The 13537-nt window shown below is 40.5% G+C and overlaps 1 protein-coding gene across 2 annotated transcripts in view; it reads left to right on the top strand.

Annotated features, from left to right (window-relative positions):
• akt3a (v-akt murine thymoma viral oncogene homolog 3a) overlaps window positions 1-13537 on the top strand; it is a 502171-nt gene that overhangs the window by 356629 nt on the left and 132005 nt on the right. For both annotated transcript variants that reach the window (XM_063055500.1, XM_063055501.1), the window contains exon 5: window positions 10028-10175. In XM_063055500.1, the coding sequence (XP_062911570.1) occupies window positions 10028-10175 (148 nt within the window). The remainder of the gene's footprint in view (window positions 1-10027; window positions 10176-13537) is intronic.

Consider the following 13537-nt stretch of genomic DNA (forward strand, 5'->3'; position numbering starts at 1 on the left):
ACGAAGATGATGTTGAAGAGGTTTTGGCATCCCATCACCAAGAACTGACAGATGAAGAGCTCTTGCAATTGGAAAAAAAAAGGATAACAATCGAAACCGAGTGAGTAATGATAAAGTACGACTTTAATTTTGAAAGGGTACGTCGGTTTAGGGGATATTTGCAGGATGGTTTGAGTCCTTATTAAAGAACTGTGTGATAGAAAAATATGTGAGGCTCAGCAGTCAAACAAGCCTTCCACATCAGCCACAGCAGATGACGAACCTCGACCTTCGACATCGAGGCGGGCAGTCATAGGAGAAGATGAGCTGCCTGCTCTAATGGAAACAGGTGACGAGATGACACCCCAGTGTCCCACCACCCCAACCCCCAGGCCACGGACAGATACCGATTTGCGGAGAATGCAAAGGTAGCCGGGAGGCACACAGCACATCTTTAAGAAAAAAAGGCCGAAATAAACATGCTAATTAATTAGGTGCCGCCGACACGTAATTGTCGCCCCAGATCAGAGACGACACAGTCGGATTGGTAGGCTTGCTTGCATGAACTATTTGCTTGAGGTCCTTCCACAACATTTCTATAGGATTAAGGTCAGGACTTTGACTTGCCCATTCCAAAATACAAATTTTCTTCTTTTTAAACCATTCTGTTGTTTATTTACTGTTGCCTTGTTGCATAATCCAACTTCTATTAAGCTTCGAGTGATGGACTGCTATCCTGACATTCTCCAATACAATGTCTTGATACAGTTGTGAATTTGTTCTCTCAACGATTGCAAGCTGTCTAGGCCCTGAAATAGCAAAGCAGCCCCAAACCATGATGCTCCTTTCACCATGCTTCACAGTTGGGATAAGGTTTTGGTGTTTGTGTGCAGTGCCCTTTCCTTCAAACTTAGCAATATACATTTCTGCCAAAAAGTTCCAATTTTTGTCTCGTCTGTCCGCAGAACATTGTCCCATTGTTGTGGAACATCCATGTGATCTTTTGCAAACTTGAGACATGCAGCAATGATTTTTTTTGGAGAGCAGTAGTTTCCTCTGTGGTGCCTTCTATGAACAGAGACTTCAGCAAGATCTAGAGATTTTTGCTGTTACCCTTGGGTTCTTTTCACCTCCTTCAGCATTACACGTTGTGCTCTTGGTATGATCTTTGCAGGATGTGCACTCCTAACGAGAGTAGCAACAGTACTGAGCTTCTTTCATCTGTAGACATTTTTTCTTACCGTGGACTGATGAAACCTCAGGTCTTTCAAAATGCTTTCGTAGCCTTTTCCAGCTTCATGCATCTCTATAATTCTTCTTCTAAGGTCCTCTGAAAGTTGTTTTGATTGAAGCACCATACCAACCTTAACCAGCCCTTCAACTTGTGCAGCAACATTGAGGAACCTGTGGATTTGGATTCCAGGATCCATCAGTCCAACCACACTTCTAATAATCCTACCTTTAACCTTGTACTTTGCATTAAAGTTTGACCTTCCAATGTGTATTACTTCATACTTTTCTGGGTTGAACTCATCTGCCACTTCTCAGCCCAGCTCTGCATCCTGTCAACGTCCTGTTGTAACCTATGATCACCTTATACACTATTCATAATTCTTCCAATCTTCATGCCACCTACAGACCTACTAATTCACTTTTCCACTTCCTCATCCAAGTTATAAAAATCAGCAAGGTCCAAGAACAGATCCCCGTAGAATACCATTAGTCACTGATCTTTAGGCAGAGTGTACTCCATTTACTACCACCCTCTGCCTTCTATATGCAAAACAATTCTGAATCCATTGCTGCAAAGTTTCCATTAATCCCATGCCTCACAACTTTCTGCATGAGCCTTCTATGGGGAAACTTGTCAAAACCTTACTAAAATACATCTGCATCCCTCGTTTTACCTTCATCAATTTGTCTTGTCACTTCAAAGAATTTAATTAGGCTTGCAAGGCACAAATGCCCTCCAGAAAGCCATGCTGACTATCCCTATCATGAGATTGTTGTTCTCAAAATAGTCATAAAAGCCTGTCCGTAAGGATCCTTTCCATTTATAAACTTGAATCAATGAGGGAGACTCAACAGCTGTAGCAAGCTTGAATGCTATCACCTCTTGCAAAGTGAAACTAAGTGATATAGGTGACAACAGGGCTTTGCTTCCAAATGAGTTAATTGCCTTCTGTGTTTGCTTGGACAATCAAAAAGTGGAAGAGGTGTCAACATAAGAAATAGGAGCAGGAGTAGGCCATCCAGCCCATCAAGCCTGCCCCGCCATTCAATAAGATCATGGCTGATCTGTCCGTAAACTCAGCTCCATCTACCTGCCTTTCCCCCATAACCCTTAATTCCCCTACTATGTAAAAATCTATCTAACTGTTTCTTAAATATATGTAGTGAAGAAGCCTCAACTGCTTCTCTGGGCAGAGAATTCCACAGATTCACCACTCTGGGAAAAGCAGTTTCTCCTCATCTGCGTCCTAAATCTTCTCCCCTGAATCTTGAGGCAATGTCCCCTAGGTCTCATTTCACCTGCCAATGGAAACAATTTCCCTACTTCTATCTTATCTATCCCTTTCAAAATTTTGTATGTTTCTATAACATCCCCTCTCATTCTTCTGAACTCCAGAGAGTATAGTCCCAGGTGACTCAATCTCTCCTCATAGGTTAACCCCTTCATCCCTGGAGTCAACCTGGTGAACCTCTTCTGCACTGCCTCCAAAGCCAGTATATCCTTCATCAGGTATGGAGACCAGAACTGCACATAGTACTCCAGGTGCAGACTCACCAGTACCCTGTATAGTTGCAGCATGACCTCCCTGCTCTTGAATTTGATCCCTCTAGCAATGAAAGCCAACATTCCATTTGCCTTCTTAATAACCTGTTGTACCTGCAAGCCAACTTTTTGCGATTCATGCACAAACACTCCCAAGTCCCTCTGCACAACAGCATGCTGCAATCTTTCACCATTTAAATAATAATCTGCTCTTTTATTATTCCTTCCAAAGTGGAGGATGATCTCGCATTTACCAACGCTGTATTCCATCTGCCAGACCTTGGCCCACTCACTTAACCTATCTATATCCCTCTGCAGACTCTCCACATCCTCTGTACAATTTGCTTTTCCACTCAGTTTAGTGTCATCAGCAAATTTTGCTACGCTACACTCAGTCCCCTCTTCCAAATCATCAATGTAAATGGTAAGCAACTGTGGGATTAGCACCGACCCCTGCGGCACCCCACTCACCACAGACTGCCAACCGGAGAAACACCCATTTACACCAACTCTCTGGTGGATTGCGGTTAACTAATCCACTATCTCCGACTCCATGCATCCGTATCTTACTTGTAAGTCTCATGCGGCACCTTGTTGATCGCCTTCTGGAAATCCAAGTATACGACATCCACCTGTTCCCCTCTATCCACTGCACTCATTATGTCCTCAAAGATCTCCAATAAGTTTGTCAAACAGGACCTGCCCTTTCTGAATCCATGCTGCGTCTGTCTAATGGAACCACTCCTTTCTAAATGTTTTGCTATTTCTTCCTTAATGACGGCTTCAAGCATTTTCTCGACCACAGATGTTAAGCTAACTGGCCTGTCTTTTGCCTACATCCTTCTTTAAAAAGTGGCGTGACATTTGCTGTCTTCCAATCTGCCGGGACCTGTCCCGAGTCTAGAGAATTTTGGTAAATGATAACCAACGCATCTACTATAATCTCCGCCAACCTGCTGGAGCATTCACTGTGATCTTTAACCTCTCGCTTCTGTAGTCTAAGGTACCCACCTGCTTCAAGCAGAGTTCAATTTTACCAGTGCCCAAGAAGAACACAGTAACCTGCCTGAATGACACTCATCCAGTGGCACTTATATCCACAATAAAAAAGTATTTTGATGATGAAATATATCAACTCCTGCCTGAGAAGCAACTTGGATTCTTGTATGGTCCTTCCCAAGTCATACCTCATCTCGATGCCACTTCTTCCTGGTTGCTCGGTCAAAATCCTAGAACTTCCTATCAAATAGCTTTGCAACTAGGATTTCAGTCACTGATGAGTATATGTGCTAGTGTTACCAGCAATACCCACCTTTAACAATGTAAACCTTTAACATGCCTTCTATGTTAAAGTTGTGATTTGAAATAGTGGGGCCAATTTTCCGTTATTTAAAATATTTTCTAAATTGTCTATGGGTTTTGTTCTTATGATGGTGAAGAAGAAGAAAGTGTGAAGTACAAGTACAGCAAGGCAGAAGGGTGGGCATAATAGTTTGAATGGATTCCAAAGTAACGAAGTGGTGTTTTGTGGAATAGTGGGCAGATGAGGTACTATTAGAAAGGATAATTTAGTAAAATTGTGGAGGAAATAATTTAGATGAGGCAAAGTGCATGTTGGAAGAAGGTGGGAAAGGGAGCAAACAACATTGACTATACACTAGGTGACAAAAAAGTGAGTTTCTTTTAGTCCCTGTTCTTTAAAACCACTTTTTCTAATGGTGTTCTTTTGGAGCTGTTTTGAACTGTGTTTTGCCAACATCTTTGCTTCACAGATGTTAGAAATTAAATAAAGTGAAGGTCATCTAAATCAATATCAACAGTGTCTTGTTAAAGTTGCACATTCTGATAATCAAACTCAAATTATGATGAGAATGATGCTTTGTTTTCTTAACCTTTTCTGAAATATAAGAACAGAAGTGCACACTTTATTTATCTTCCTCCTCTTCCCTTGAACATGGCAAACTTTTTTTTTAAAAAAGCTATTTTTAAAGTTTGCCTATTGATTTTGCTCCACGTTGAACAGAAGCTGCACAAGTCCAAAGAAGAATATTTTAGCAGTTCTGTTGACTAAGAGATGAAGGCACCTGGGAGATTATGAACTTCATCTAAATTCACTGTCTGTGATGGTCTGGGTCACTTTGAGCGTGAGATGATCTGTGATGCCTAAGTCACCTTTCTCATATTTAAAATAAGGGAAGGAAAAAACCTGAGATGGCCATTAATAATAGCACATAAATTAAAAACATTTGCATATCTGTTTTAATGCTTTATTCTTTCAGAAAACAAAAAAATGTATATTTTTGCTGTTGAATATATTTTTTAAGTCACGAATAAGCTTGTGATTGGAAGTATTTTATTGTAAGTTTGGTTTTGTAGCACTTGTACCACCAGTTGTGTTTTAGGGTGAATGGAACTGTAGGTCTCCTTGGACTTAAGGTTGAATGTTAAGAACTGACCATTAGCATCATTTGGCTTTGTGATCAGTGACTCTGAAATTGTCAGATTCAAAGGAACATAATGATGATGAATGCATAGAGCAGGGGTGGCCAACCTTTTACATTCCATGTGTCAATTTTTTCCACGCACGAATTCAGATGCGCCATACAACTCTTGTACCCATTCAATTCTTGTAAAAAAAAAGTTAATATAGACATATTTAGCATTTTTACATGATATATTGATTTAATATAAAAACAAGATAAACATTACTTACCTTAATGAGGTTTCTTTTAACAAATATATTTTGTCTTCTTTTGATTTCTTCCTTTTTCTTAATCACATATTCTTTCGGTAACTCAGTCTGATGTTGTTTTATAGTGTCTATTAAGATCAAGTTTTCTATTATGTGAGAAAGAGTTTTCACAAAGAATGCACAATGGTTTTCCTGATGGACCCGCTATAAATAAGAACTCATTTTCTCACTGTTCATTGAATTCACACTTACTATCACTTTCTGCTTTTCTTTTTCTGATATTCTTTTGCACTGTGATGGCTAACTGAATGTAAAAACAAGGCTTAATTTTCAAAAAAGTACAAAACTGCAAATGTTCAAAGGATGAACAAAGCACAACTCCCTAACGCATGAAAGTCAATTGTAAACTGACTGGCAAAAACCTGCGATGCACCGTTGGTGCAGACGTCTGGCGCCTCAGGATCAAACAAGTATCAAACGTGTATTGAACAGTTACGGAACGACTGTGGAACAAAAGTCCTTCTTTCCTAGTTTGACTCATTGAACATTTTTAAAAATTGAAAACAGATTAATGTGAAAGAAGATAACATTCGCCAAAAGATGTTCACGAAATAATAAAATCGCTAAAAATAATTGCCAAGTTTTAGATTTATTCTCAGTAAAACCCATTTCTAGCTCTAAGCTACTTGAATTCCTGTTTTGTTTTCTTTTCCTACAAATTGGTTTTTGGTTAATACTTTTTGCATGAATAGGCTTAGTTTTTTATTATTATCACTGGGGTGCAATGTGCCACTTCTAATCATCCTGTGCGCCATAGGTTGGCCATCCCTGGCATAGAGTAATTCTAAATTTTGCACTGAAGTAGTGTAGTGTAAGTTTAGGCTGATTATTAAAGCCAAATGTCTTTTAATCGCATGAAGTGTTAGTGATTGAGAGCTGTAGTATCATTGTAGGTGATCAAAAATTTATTCCTGTTCAATTACTTGAGTTAAATTAGCACAAAATTGTATCTAAATGATTAATTGTCTCATTAATAATTTGCACAATTTCATGTCAAATTTGTGTTTTAGCAATCCTACTTGTATGGCAGGTAATTTGTATAGTACTATGGAAAACCTAGGCTTGAATCTAGAGGCATTTAATGGAAAACAGATTGAATTCTGAGTAATAATTCATCCGTTTTGCCCATTATTTTTGCTATCTACTCATGCAAAGCAACAGAAATGTCGTGAGTGACCATAATATGGTGGAACTCTTCATTAAGATGGAGAGTGACATAGTTAATTCAGAAAAAAAGATTCTGAACTTAAAGAAGGGAAACTTTGAAGGTATGAGACATGAATTAGCTAAGATAGACTGGCAATTGATAAAGGGTTGACGGTGGATATACAATGGCAAGCATTTAAAGATCTCATGGATGAACTACAACAATTGTTCATCCCAGTTTGGCAAAAGAATAAACCAGAGAAGGTAGTGCACCCGTGGCTGACAAGGGAAATTAGGGATAGTATCAATTCCAAAGAAGAAACATGCAAATTAGCCAGAAAAAGCAGCACACCAGAGGACTGGGAGGAGGGCAAAGGGCTTAATTAGGAAAGGGAAAAAAGATTATGAGAGAAAACTGGCAGGGAACATAAAAACTGACTGTAAAAGCTTTATAGATATGTGAAAAGAAAAAGATTGGTTAAGACAAATGTAACGCTTAGCACATTGGCTGGTATATGTCTAGGGGAAATCCCGGCCAGCACTGGCCTGAACGCTTTCCGCTGAGTCGGTTGCTGTACCACCCGAATCAATCCCAAACATCAATCATCAGCCAGCACGCACAGTACGTTTTACCAAGTACACTTTATAGATATTACTAAGTCTATGAAATTAATATAAGTTCGATACAGAAAAGGAAGTAATGGGGAAAAAATAAGGCGCCAGACTTATCAAAGCCCAAGTTCTTCGTGCACAAGTTGGAGCTCAGAAATTCCTGATGACCACCCAGATCCTGTCGACTCGTGGCTCGGGACCACCCGGAGTGATGGACCGGAGCCTTTTCGCACATCCGCCATCTTCTCCGTCTCCCCTCCGACTCCCCGCCAAAAACCTCTGTTCCCAGTCAGATGAGACAGCATTATCACCCGAAGAACGATAACATGAATACCCATAGGTTAATAGCACCTGCTGTCTGTATTAACCCAAGCAAATGTCTAGCTAGAGACTTTCTCAGCATTTAACATAACATAGAAGCCATTTTAATCCACATACGCAGCAATTTAAAAGATTAACATAACAAAGAAGCTATTTTAAATTTAACATACAAAAAAAAGAGACCCCGTACACTCTCCCCTCACCAAATTAAAAGTCATGCCCTCATGACATTAACGGGGTTCACCAGTGCTCCTTGCAAAACACAAAACCCAACCCAAGTGCATAAAGCAGTGACATAACTTCCCAGGGCTGTAGAGATCACACCCTGTTCTCCCGGCGCTGTATAAGTCAACCTCTCCCGGCGGGGTGGGGGGGTCTACTCCTCTGAGACCTCTGTACCTCCTCTACTGACGCTTCCGGTTCAGCCACCCCAGGTGACACCCCGGGCCTACCTGTCGGACCCTCACACGGGGCACCACACTCACGGGGACCCCTCGGCACCTGTGAGCCCTCTGCTTCAGGTTCTGGCTCCACCCTCTCCTCTCCAAATCCCGGCTGTATTACACAAATGTTGGTCCCTTACAGTCAGAAACAGGTGAATTGATCATGGGGAACAAGGACATGGCAGACCAATTCAATAACTACTTTGGTTCTGTCTTCACTAAGGAGGACATAAATCATCTTCCGGAAATAGTAGGGGACAGAGGGTCTAGTGAGATGGAGGAACTGAGGGAAATACATGTTAGTAGGGAAGTGGTGTTAGGTAAATTGAAGGGATCAAAGGCAGATAAATCCCCAGGGCCAGATGGTCTGCATCCCAGAGTGCTTAAGGAAGTAGCCCAAGAAATAGTGGATGCATTAGTGATAATTTTTCAAAACTCTTTAGATTCTGGACTAGTTCCTGAGAATTGGAGAGTGGCTAATGTAACCCCGCTTTTTAAAACAGGAGGGAGAGAGAAACCAGGGAATTATAGACCGGTTAGCCTAACGTCGGTGGTGGGGAAAATGCTAGAGTCAGTTATCAAAGATGTGGTAACAGCACATTTGGAAAGCGGTGAAATCATCAGACAAAGTCAGCATGGATTTGTGAAAGGAAAATCATGTCTGACAAATCTCATAGAATTTTTTGAGGATGTAACTAGTAGAGTGGATAGGGGAGAACCAGTGGATGTGGTATATTTGGATTTTCAAAAGGCTTTTGACAAGGTCCCACACAGGAGATTAGTGTGCAAACTTGAAGCACATGGTTGTGGGGGTATGGGATTGATGTGGATAGAGAATTGGTTGGCAGACAGGAAGCAAAGAGTGGGAATAAACGGGACCTTTTCAGAATGGCAGGCAGTGACTAGTGGGGTACTGCAAGGCTCAGTGTTGGGACCCCAGTTGTTTACAATATATATTAATGACTTAGACAAGGGAATTAAATGTAGCATCTCCAAATTTGCGGTTGACACGAAGCTGGGCGGCAGTGTTAGCTGTGAGGAGGATGCTAAGAGGATGCAGGGTGACTTGGATAGGTTAGGTGAGTGGGCAAGTTCATGGCAGATGCAGTTTAATGTGGATAAATGTGAGGTTATCCACTTTGGTGGCAAAAACAGGAAAACAGATTATTATCTGAATGGTGGCCGATTAGGAAAAGGGGAGGTGCAACGAGACCTGGGTGTCATTATACACCAGTCATTGAAAGTGGGCATGCAGGTACAGCAGGCGGTGAAAAAGGCGAATGGTATGCTGGCATTCATAGCAAGAGGATTCGAGTACAGGAGCATGGAGGTACTACTGCAGTTGTACAAGGCCTTGGTGAGACCACAACTGGAGTATTGTGTGCAGTTTTGGTCCCCTAATCTGAGGAAAGACATTCTTGCCATAGAAGGAGTACAAAGAAGCTTCACCAGATTGATTCCTGGGATGGCAGGACTTTCATATGATGAAAGACTGGATCAACTAGGCTTATACTCGTTGGAATTTAGAAGATTGAGGGGGGATCTTATTGAAACATATAAAATCCTAAAGGGATTGGACAGGCTAGATGCAGGAAGATTGTTCCCGATGTTGGGGAAGTCCAGATCGAGGGGTCACAGTTTGAGGATAAAGGGGAAGCGTTTTAGGACCGAGATGAGGAAAAACTTCTTCACACAGAGAGTGGTGAATCTGTGGAATGCTCTGCCACAGAAAACAGTTGAGGCCAGTTCATTGGCTATATTTAAGAGGGAGTTGGATATGGCCCTTGTGGCTAAAGGGATCGGGGGTATGGAGAGAAGGCAGGTACAGGGTTCTGAGTTAGATGGTCAGCCATGATCATACTGAATGGCGGTGCAGGCTCGAAGGGCCGAATGGCCTACTCCACCTATTTTCTATGTTTCTATGTTTAAATCTTGAAAGCACACAAGTCTTCAAAGAGTTTGCATTAATCCAAAGGAACTTTTGTTTTATACACACAGGGAAGAATGGACAGAAGCTATTCAAGCAGTAGCAGATAGACTTCAAAGGCAAGAGGAAGATCGAATGAACTGTAGCTCCAGTCCCAATCTAGATATTACCGGGGAGGATGAAATGGACACTTCTCTCAGTCATCCTAAACGCAGAGTGGTAAGATCAATTATTGCTGCTTATAAGATGTATATCTCAATCACCACGTTAAAAAAAAATTCCGATCTCTGACTTGTATTTGTATAGTTCAAATCAGGTTTATTATCACCGGCATGTGTTGTGAAATTTCTTAACTTAACAGCAGCAGCAGTTCAAAACAATACGTAATATACAAGAAAAATAAATAAATTGAAGTATACGTATATTGAATAGATTAAAAAATCATGCAAAAACAGAAATAATATATACTTAAAAAGTGAGGTAGTGTTCATGGGTTCAATGTCCATTTAGGAATTTGATGGCAGAGGGGAGAAAAGGGCGTGCCCTGGGTGCTGGGTGTCCTTAATAATGGGCCCTGCCTTTCTGAGACACCGCTCCTTGAAGATGTCCTGGGTATTTTGTAGGCTACTACCCAAGATGGAGCTGACTAAATTTATGACCCTCTGCAGCTTCTTTCGGTCCTGTGCAGTAGCACCCCCCCCCCCCACCAGACAGTGATGCAGCCTGTCAGAATGCTCTTCATGATACATCTTCAGAGGATTTTGATTTCTTGACATATCAAATCTCTTCAAACTCCTAATGAAGTATAGTCGCTCTCTTGTTTTTTTTATTGCTGCATCGATATGTTGGGACCAGGTTAGGTCCTCAGAGATCTTGGCACCCAGGAACTTGAAACTGCTCATTCTCTCCACTTCTGATCACCCTATAAGGATTAGTATGTGTTCCTTCGTCTTACACTTCCAGAAATCCACAATCAGCTCTTTCATCTTACTGATGTTGAGTGCAAGGTTGTTGCTGTGACACCACTCCGCGTTGGTATATATTGCTCCTGTACGCCTCTCGTCTCTATCTGAGATTCTACCAACAATGGTTGTATCATCAGCAAATTTATAGATGGTATTTGAGCTATGCCTAGCCACAAAGAGATGGGTATAGAGAGAATAGAGCAGTGGGCTAAGCACACACCCCTGAAGTGCACAGTGTTGATCCTCAGCAAGGAGGAGATGTTATCACCAATCCGCACAGATTGTGGTCTTCTGGTTAGGAAGTTGAGGATCCGATTGCAGAGAGAGGTACCGAAGCCCAGGTTCTGTAACTTGTCAATCAGGATTGTGGGAATGATGGTGTTAAATGTTGAACTGTAGTCAATGAACAGCATCCTGACATAGGTGTTTGCATTGTTCAGATGGTCTAAGGCCGTGTGAAGAGCCATTGAGATTGCATCTGCCATTGACCTATTGTGGCAATTGGCAAATTATAGTGGGTCCAGGTCCTTGCTGAGGCAGGAGTTCAGTCTAGTCATGACCAACCTCTTGAAGCATTTCATCATTGTAGATGTGAGTGCTTCTGGGCAATAGTCATTAAGGCAGCTCATATTACTCTTCTTAGGCACTGGTCTAATTGTTGTCTTTTTGAAGCGAGTGGGAACTTCTGCCCTTAGCAGTGAGAGGTTGAAAATGTCCTAGAATACTCCTGCCAGTTGGTTGGCATAAGTTTTCAGAGCCTTACCAGGTACTCCGGGGCTTTCCACCTTGTGAGGGTTCAGCCTCTTTAAAGACAGCTTTACAGCTTATGCTGTATACTACAAAGTTAGGAGAGATACTGTGGATTTGGAAGCAAAGGACCTTCCAGAAAGGGGAGAAACATTGGAAGTGAAATTAGAAGTGGAACTAGCGACTGAAAATTAACATCTCAAGTGAACCCATAGTTGAAAAATATTTTGGACCATACTTATGAATTTCAGATAGTCTAAGATCAATTAAATTTTCAGTTATATTATTATATATTTTGGAATAATCCCTTATAGGTTGGCAATAAAATCCAATTAGACAATGGATTAGAAATGGGATTTAAAAAAAGATTGGCTATGATCCATTCAGTACCCAGTTCTTTTTATTTGTTGAAATCATTTCTGTTTTCTACATCACATCTTGGTAATGCAGGGCATTGTCAAATATAACATTGCACCATTGTTCTCAATCTGTAATAAAATCTCAAAGAAAAATGCTACGTTATATTTCTGTCACTCTTCATTTGTACTGATCTAGCCAAATCTAAAAGTCGATGTTCTAGTAGAATTAATTTTGTTACGATTGGCTGAGTGGATAATATGATCAACTCCAGCTTTGATCTCCCTCAGTCAGTTGCAGATAGTTTAATTCCAGCAACCGTTTTCTCATTTTTCCGGTGTTGCTATTTCCTTTCTGTTTTTGTCTTTCCATTATCTACTTTGGCTATTAAAAGTTTTTTTTCCATGGCTTGTTGGCTGCTTTGTTTCCAACTTATTTTTCCAATAAACTGTTAAGATGTATATGATGTTTTTATCTTCAATTTCTATTTCAAGTAACTTTTGTGTTATATGCTTCAAATGCAGATTTCCTTTCTAGTTTTTATTATCTGTATCATAATTTGTTTTCCATCTGTTTTTTCTTTACTATGCCAAATTCTTTACTTCTAATGAAATTCAATTCTCTTGTGGCTTTTTTTTGTTCAACTGAATTCCTGTATCTATTCACCTGCACATCCAAAATGTAACCCCACTATTGCCTTCTGAACTCACTCGATCATTCATCAAGATCCCTGTTTAGGTAGTATACTCCAGCAACAACTGCATAACCCCGAACAATTCCTTTTTTACATATTTTATTTTCAATTTTCCTTGTGTGCCTGATGCTGACAGTAAGTTGTTTTTTTCAACTGTCTATACATAGACTTATCCATATGACAAAAAAAGCAACTCTGACTTAACTTTCATCAACAATACGCTGGGGATCAGATAAGCTGCTCCTTTTAACAACTTCTCATTGAGACTAATTACTAATTGATTAGAAGTGGAAAGGGGAGTATTATTTGCTGCCCTTCCTCAACAAAAATGATTATAACAGCATGGAAAGAGTTGGATACTTCAAAGCATTCAGGATGGATAAATGTGTATATAAACCGATATACCCCAAACACGAGCGAGTCTGCAGAAGCTGGAAATGCAAGCAACACACACAAAATACTGGAGGAACTCAGTAGGCCAGCCAGCATCTATGGAAAAGACCTACTCCTGATGAAGGGTTTCAGCCCAAAACCTTGACTTTACTCTTTTCCATAGAGGCTGCATGGCCTGCTGTGCTCCTTTAGCACTTTGTGTGTGTTGCTTAGATTTGCAGCATCTGCAGATTTTCTGTAGCTTATTCAAAGGGTTTAGTTTTAGTAATAATGTTAAAATATCTTTTTAATCTTGTGCACACTCATTTGAGACTTCAGCATTTTTATCTCGTAGAACTCCATTTTTTTGCTTTCTTTCCACCTAAAAGGAATTTTGCACTCCCTAAAATATTCTCGTAAATCTAGTGTTCATCGTCTCAAAAGCC

The sequence above is a fragment of the Mobula hypostoma genome, chromosome 8 (assembly GCF_963921235.1).
Source record: "Mobula hypostoma chromosome 8, sMobHyp1.1, whole genome shotgun sequence".
NCBI lineage: Eukaryota > Metazoa > Chordata > Chondrichthyes > Myliobatiformes > Myliobatidae > Mobula > Mobula hypostoma.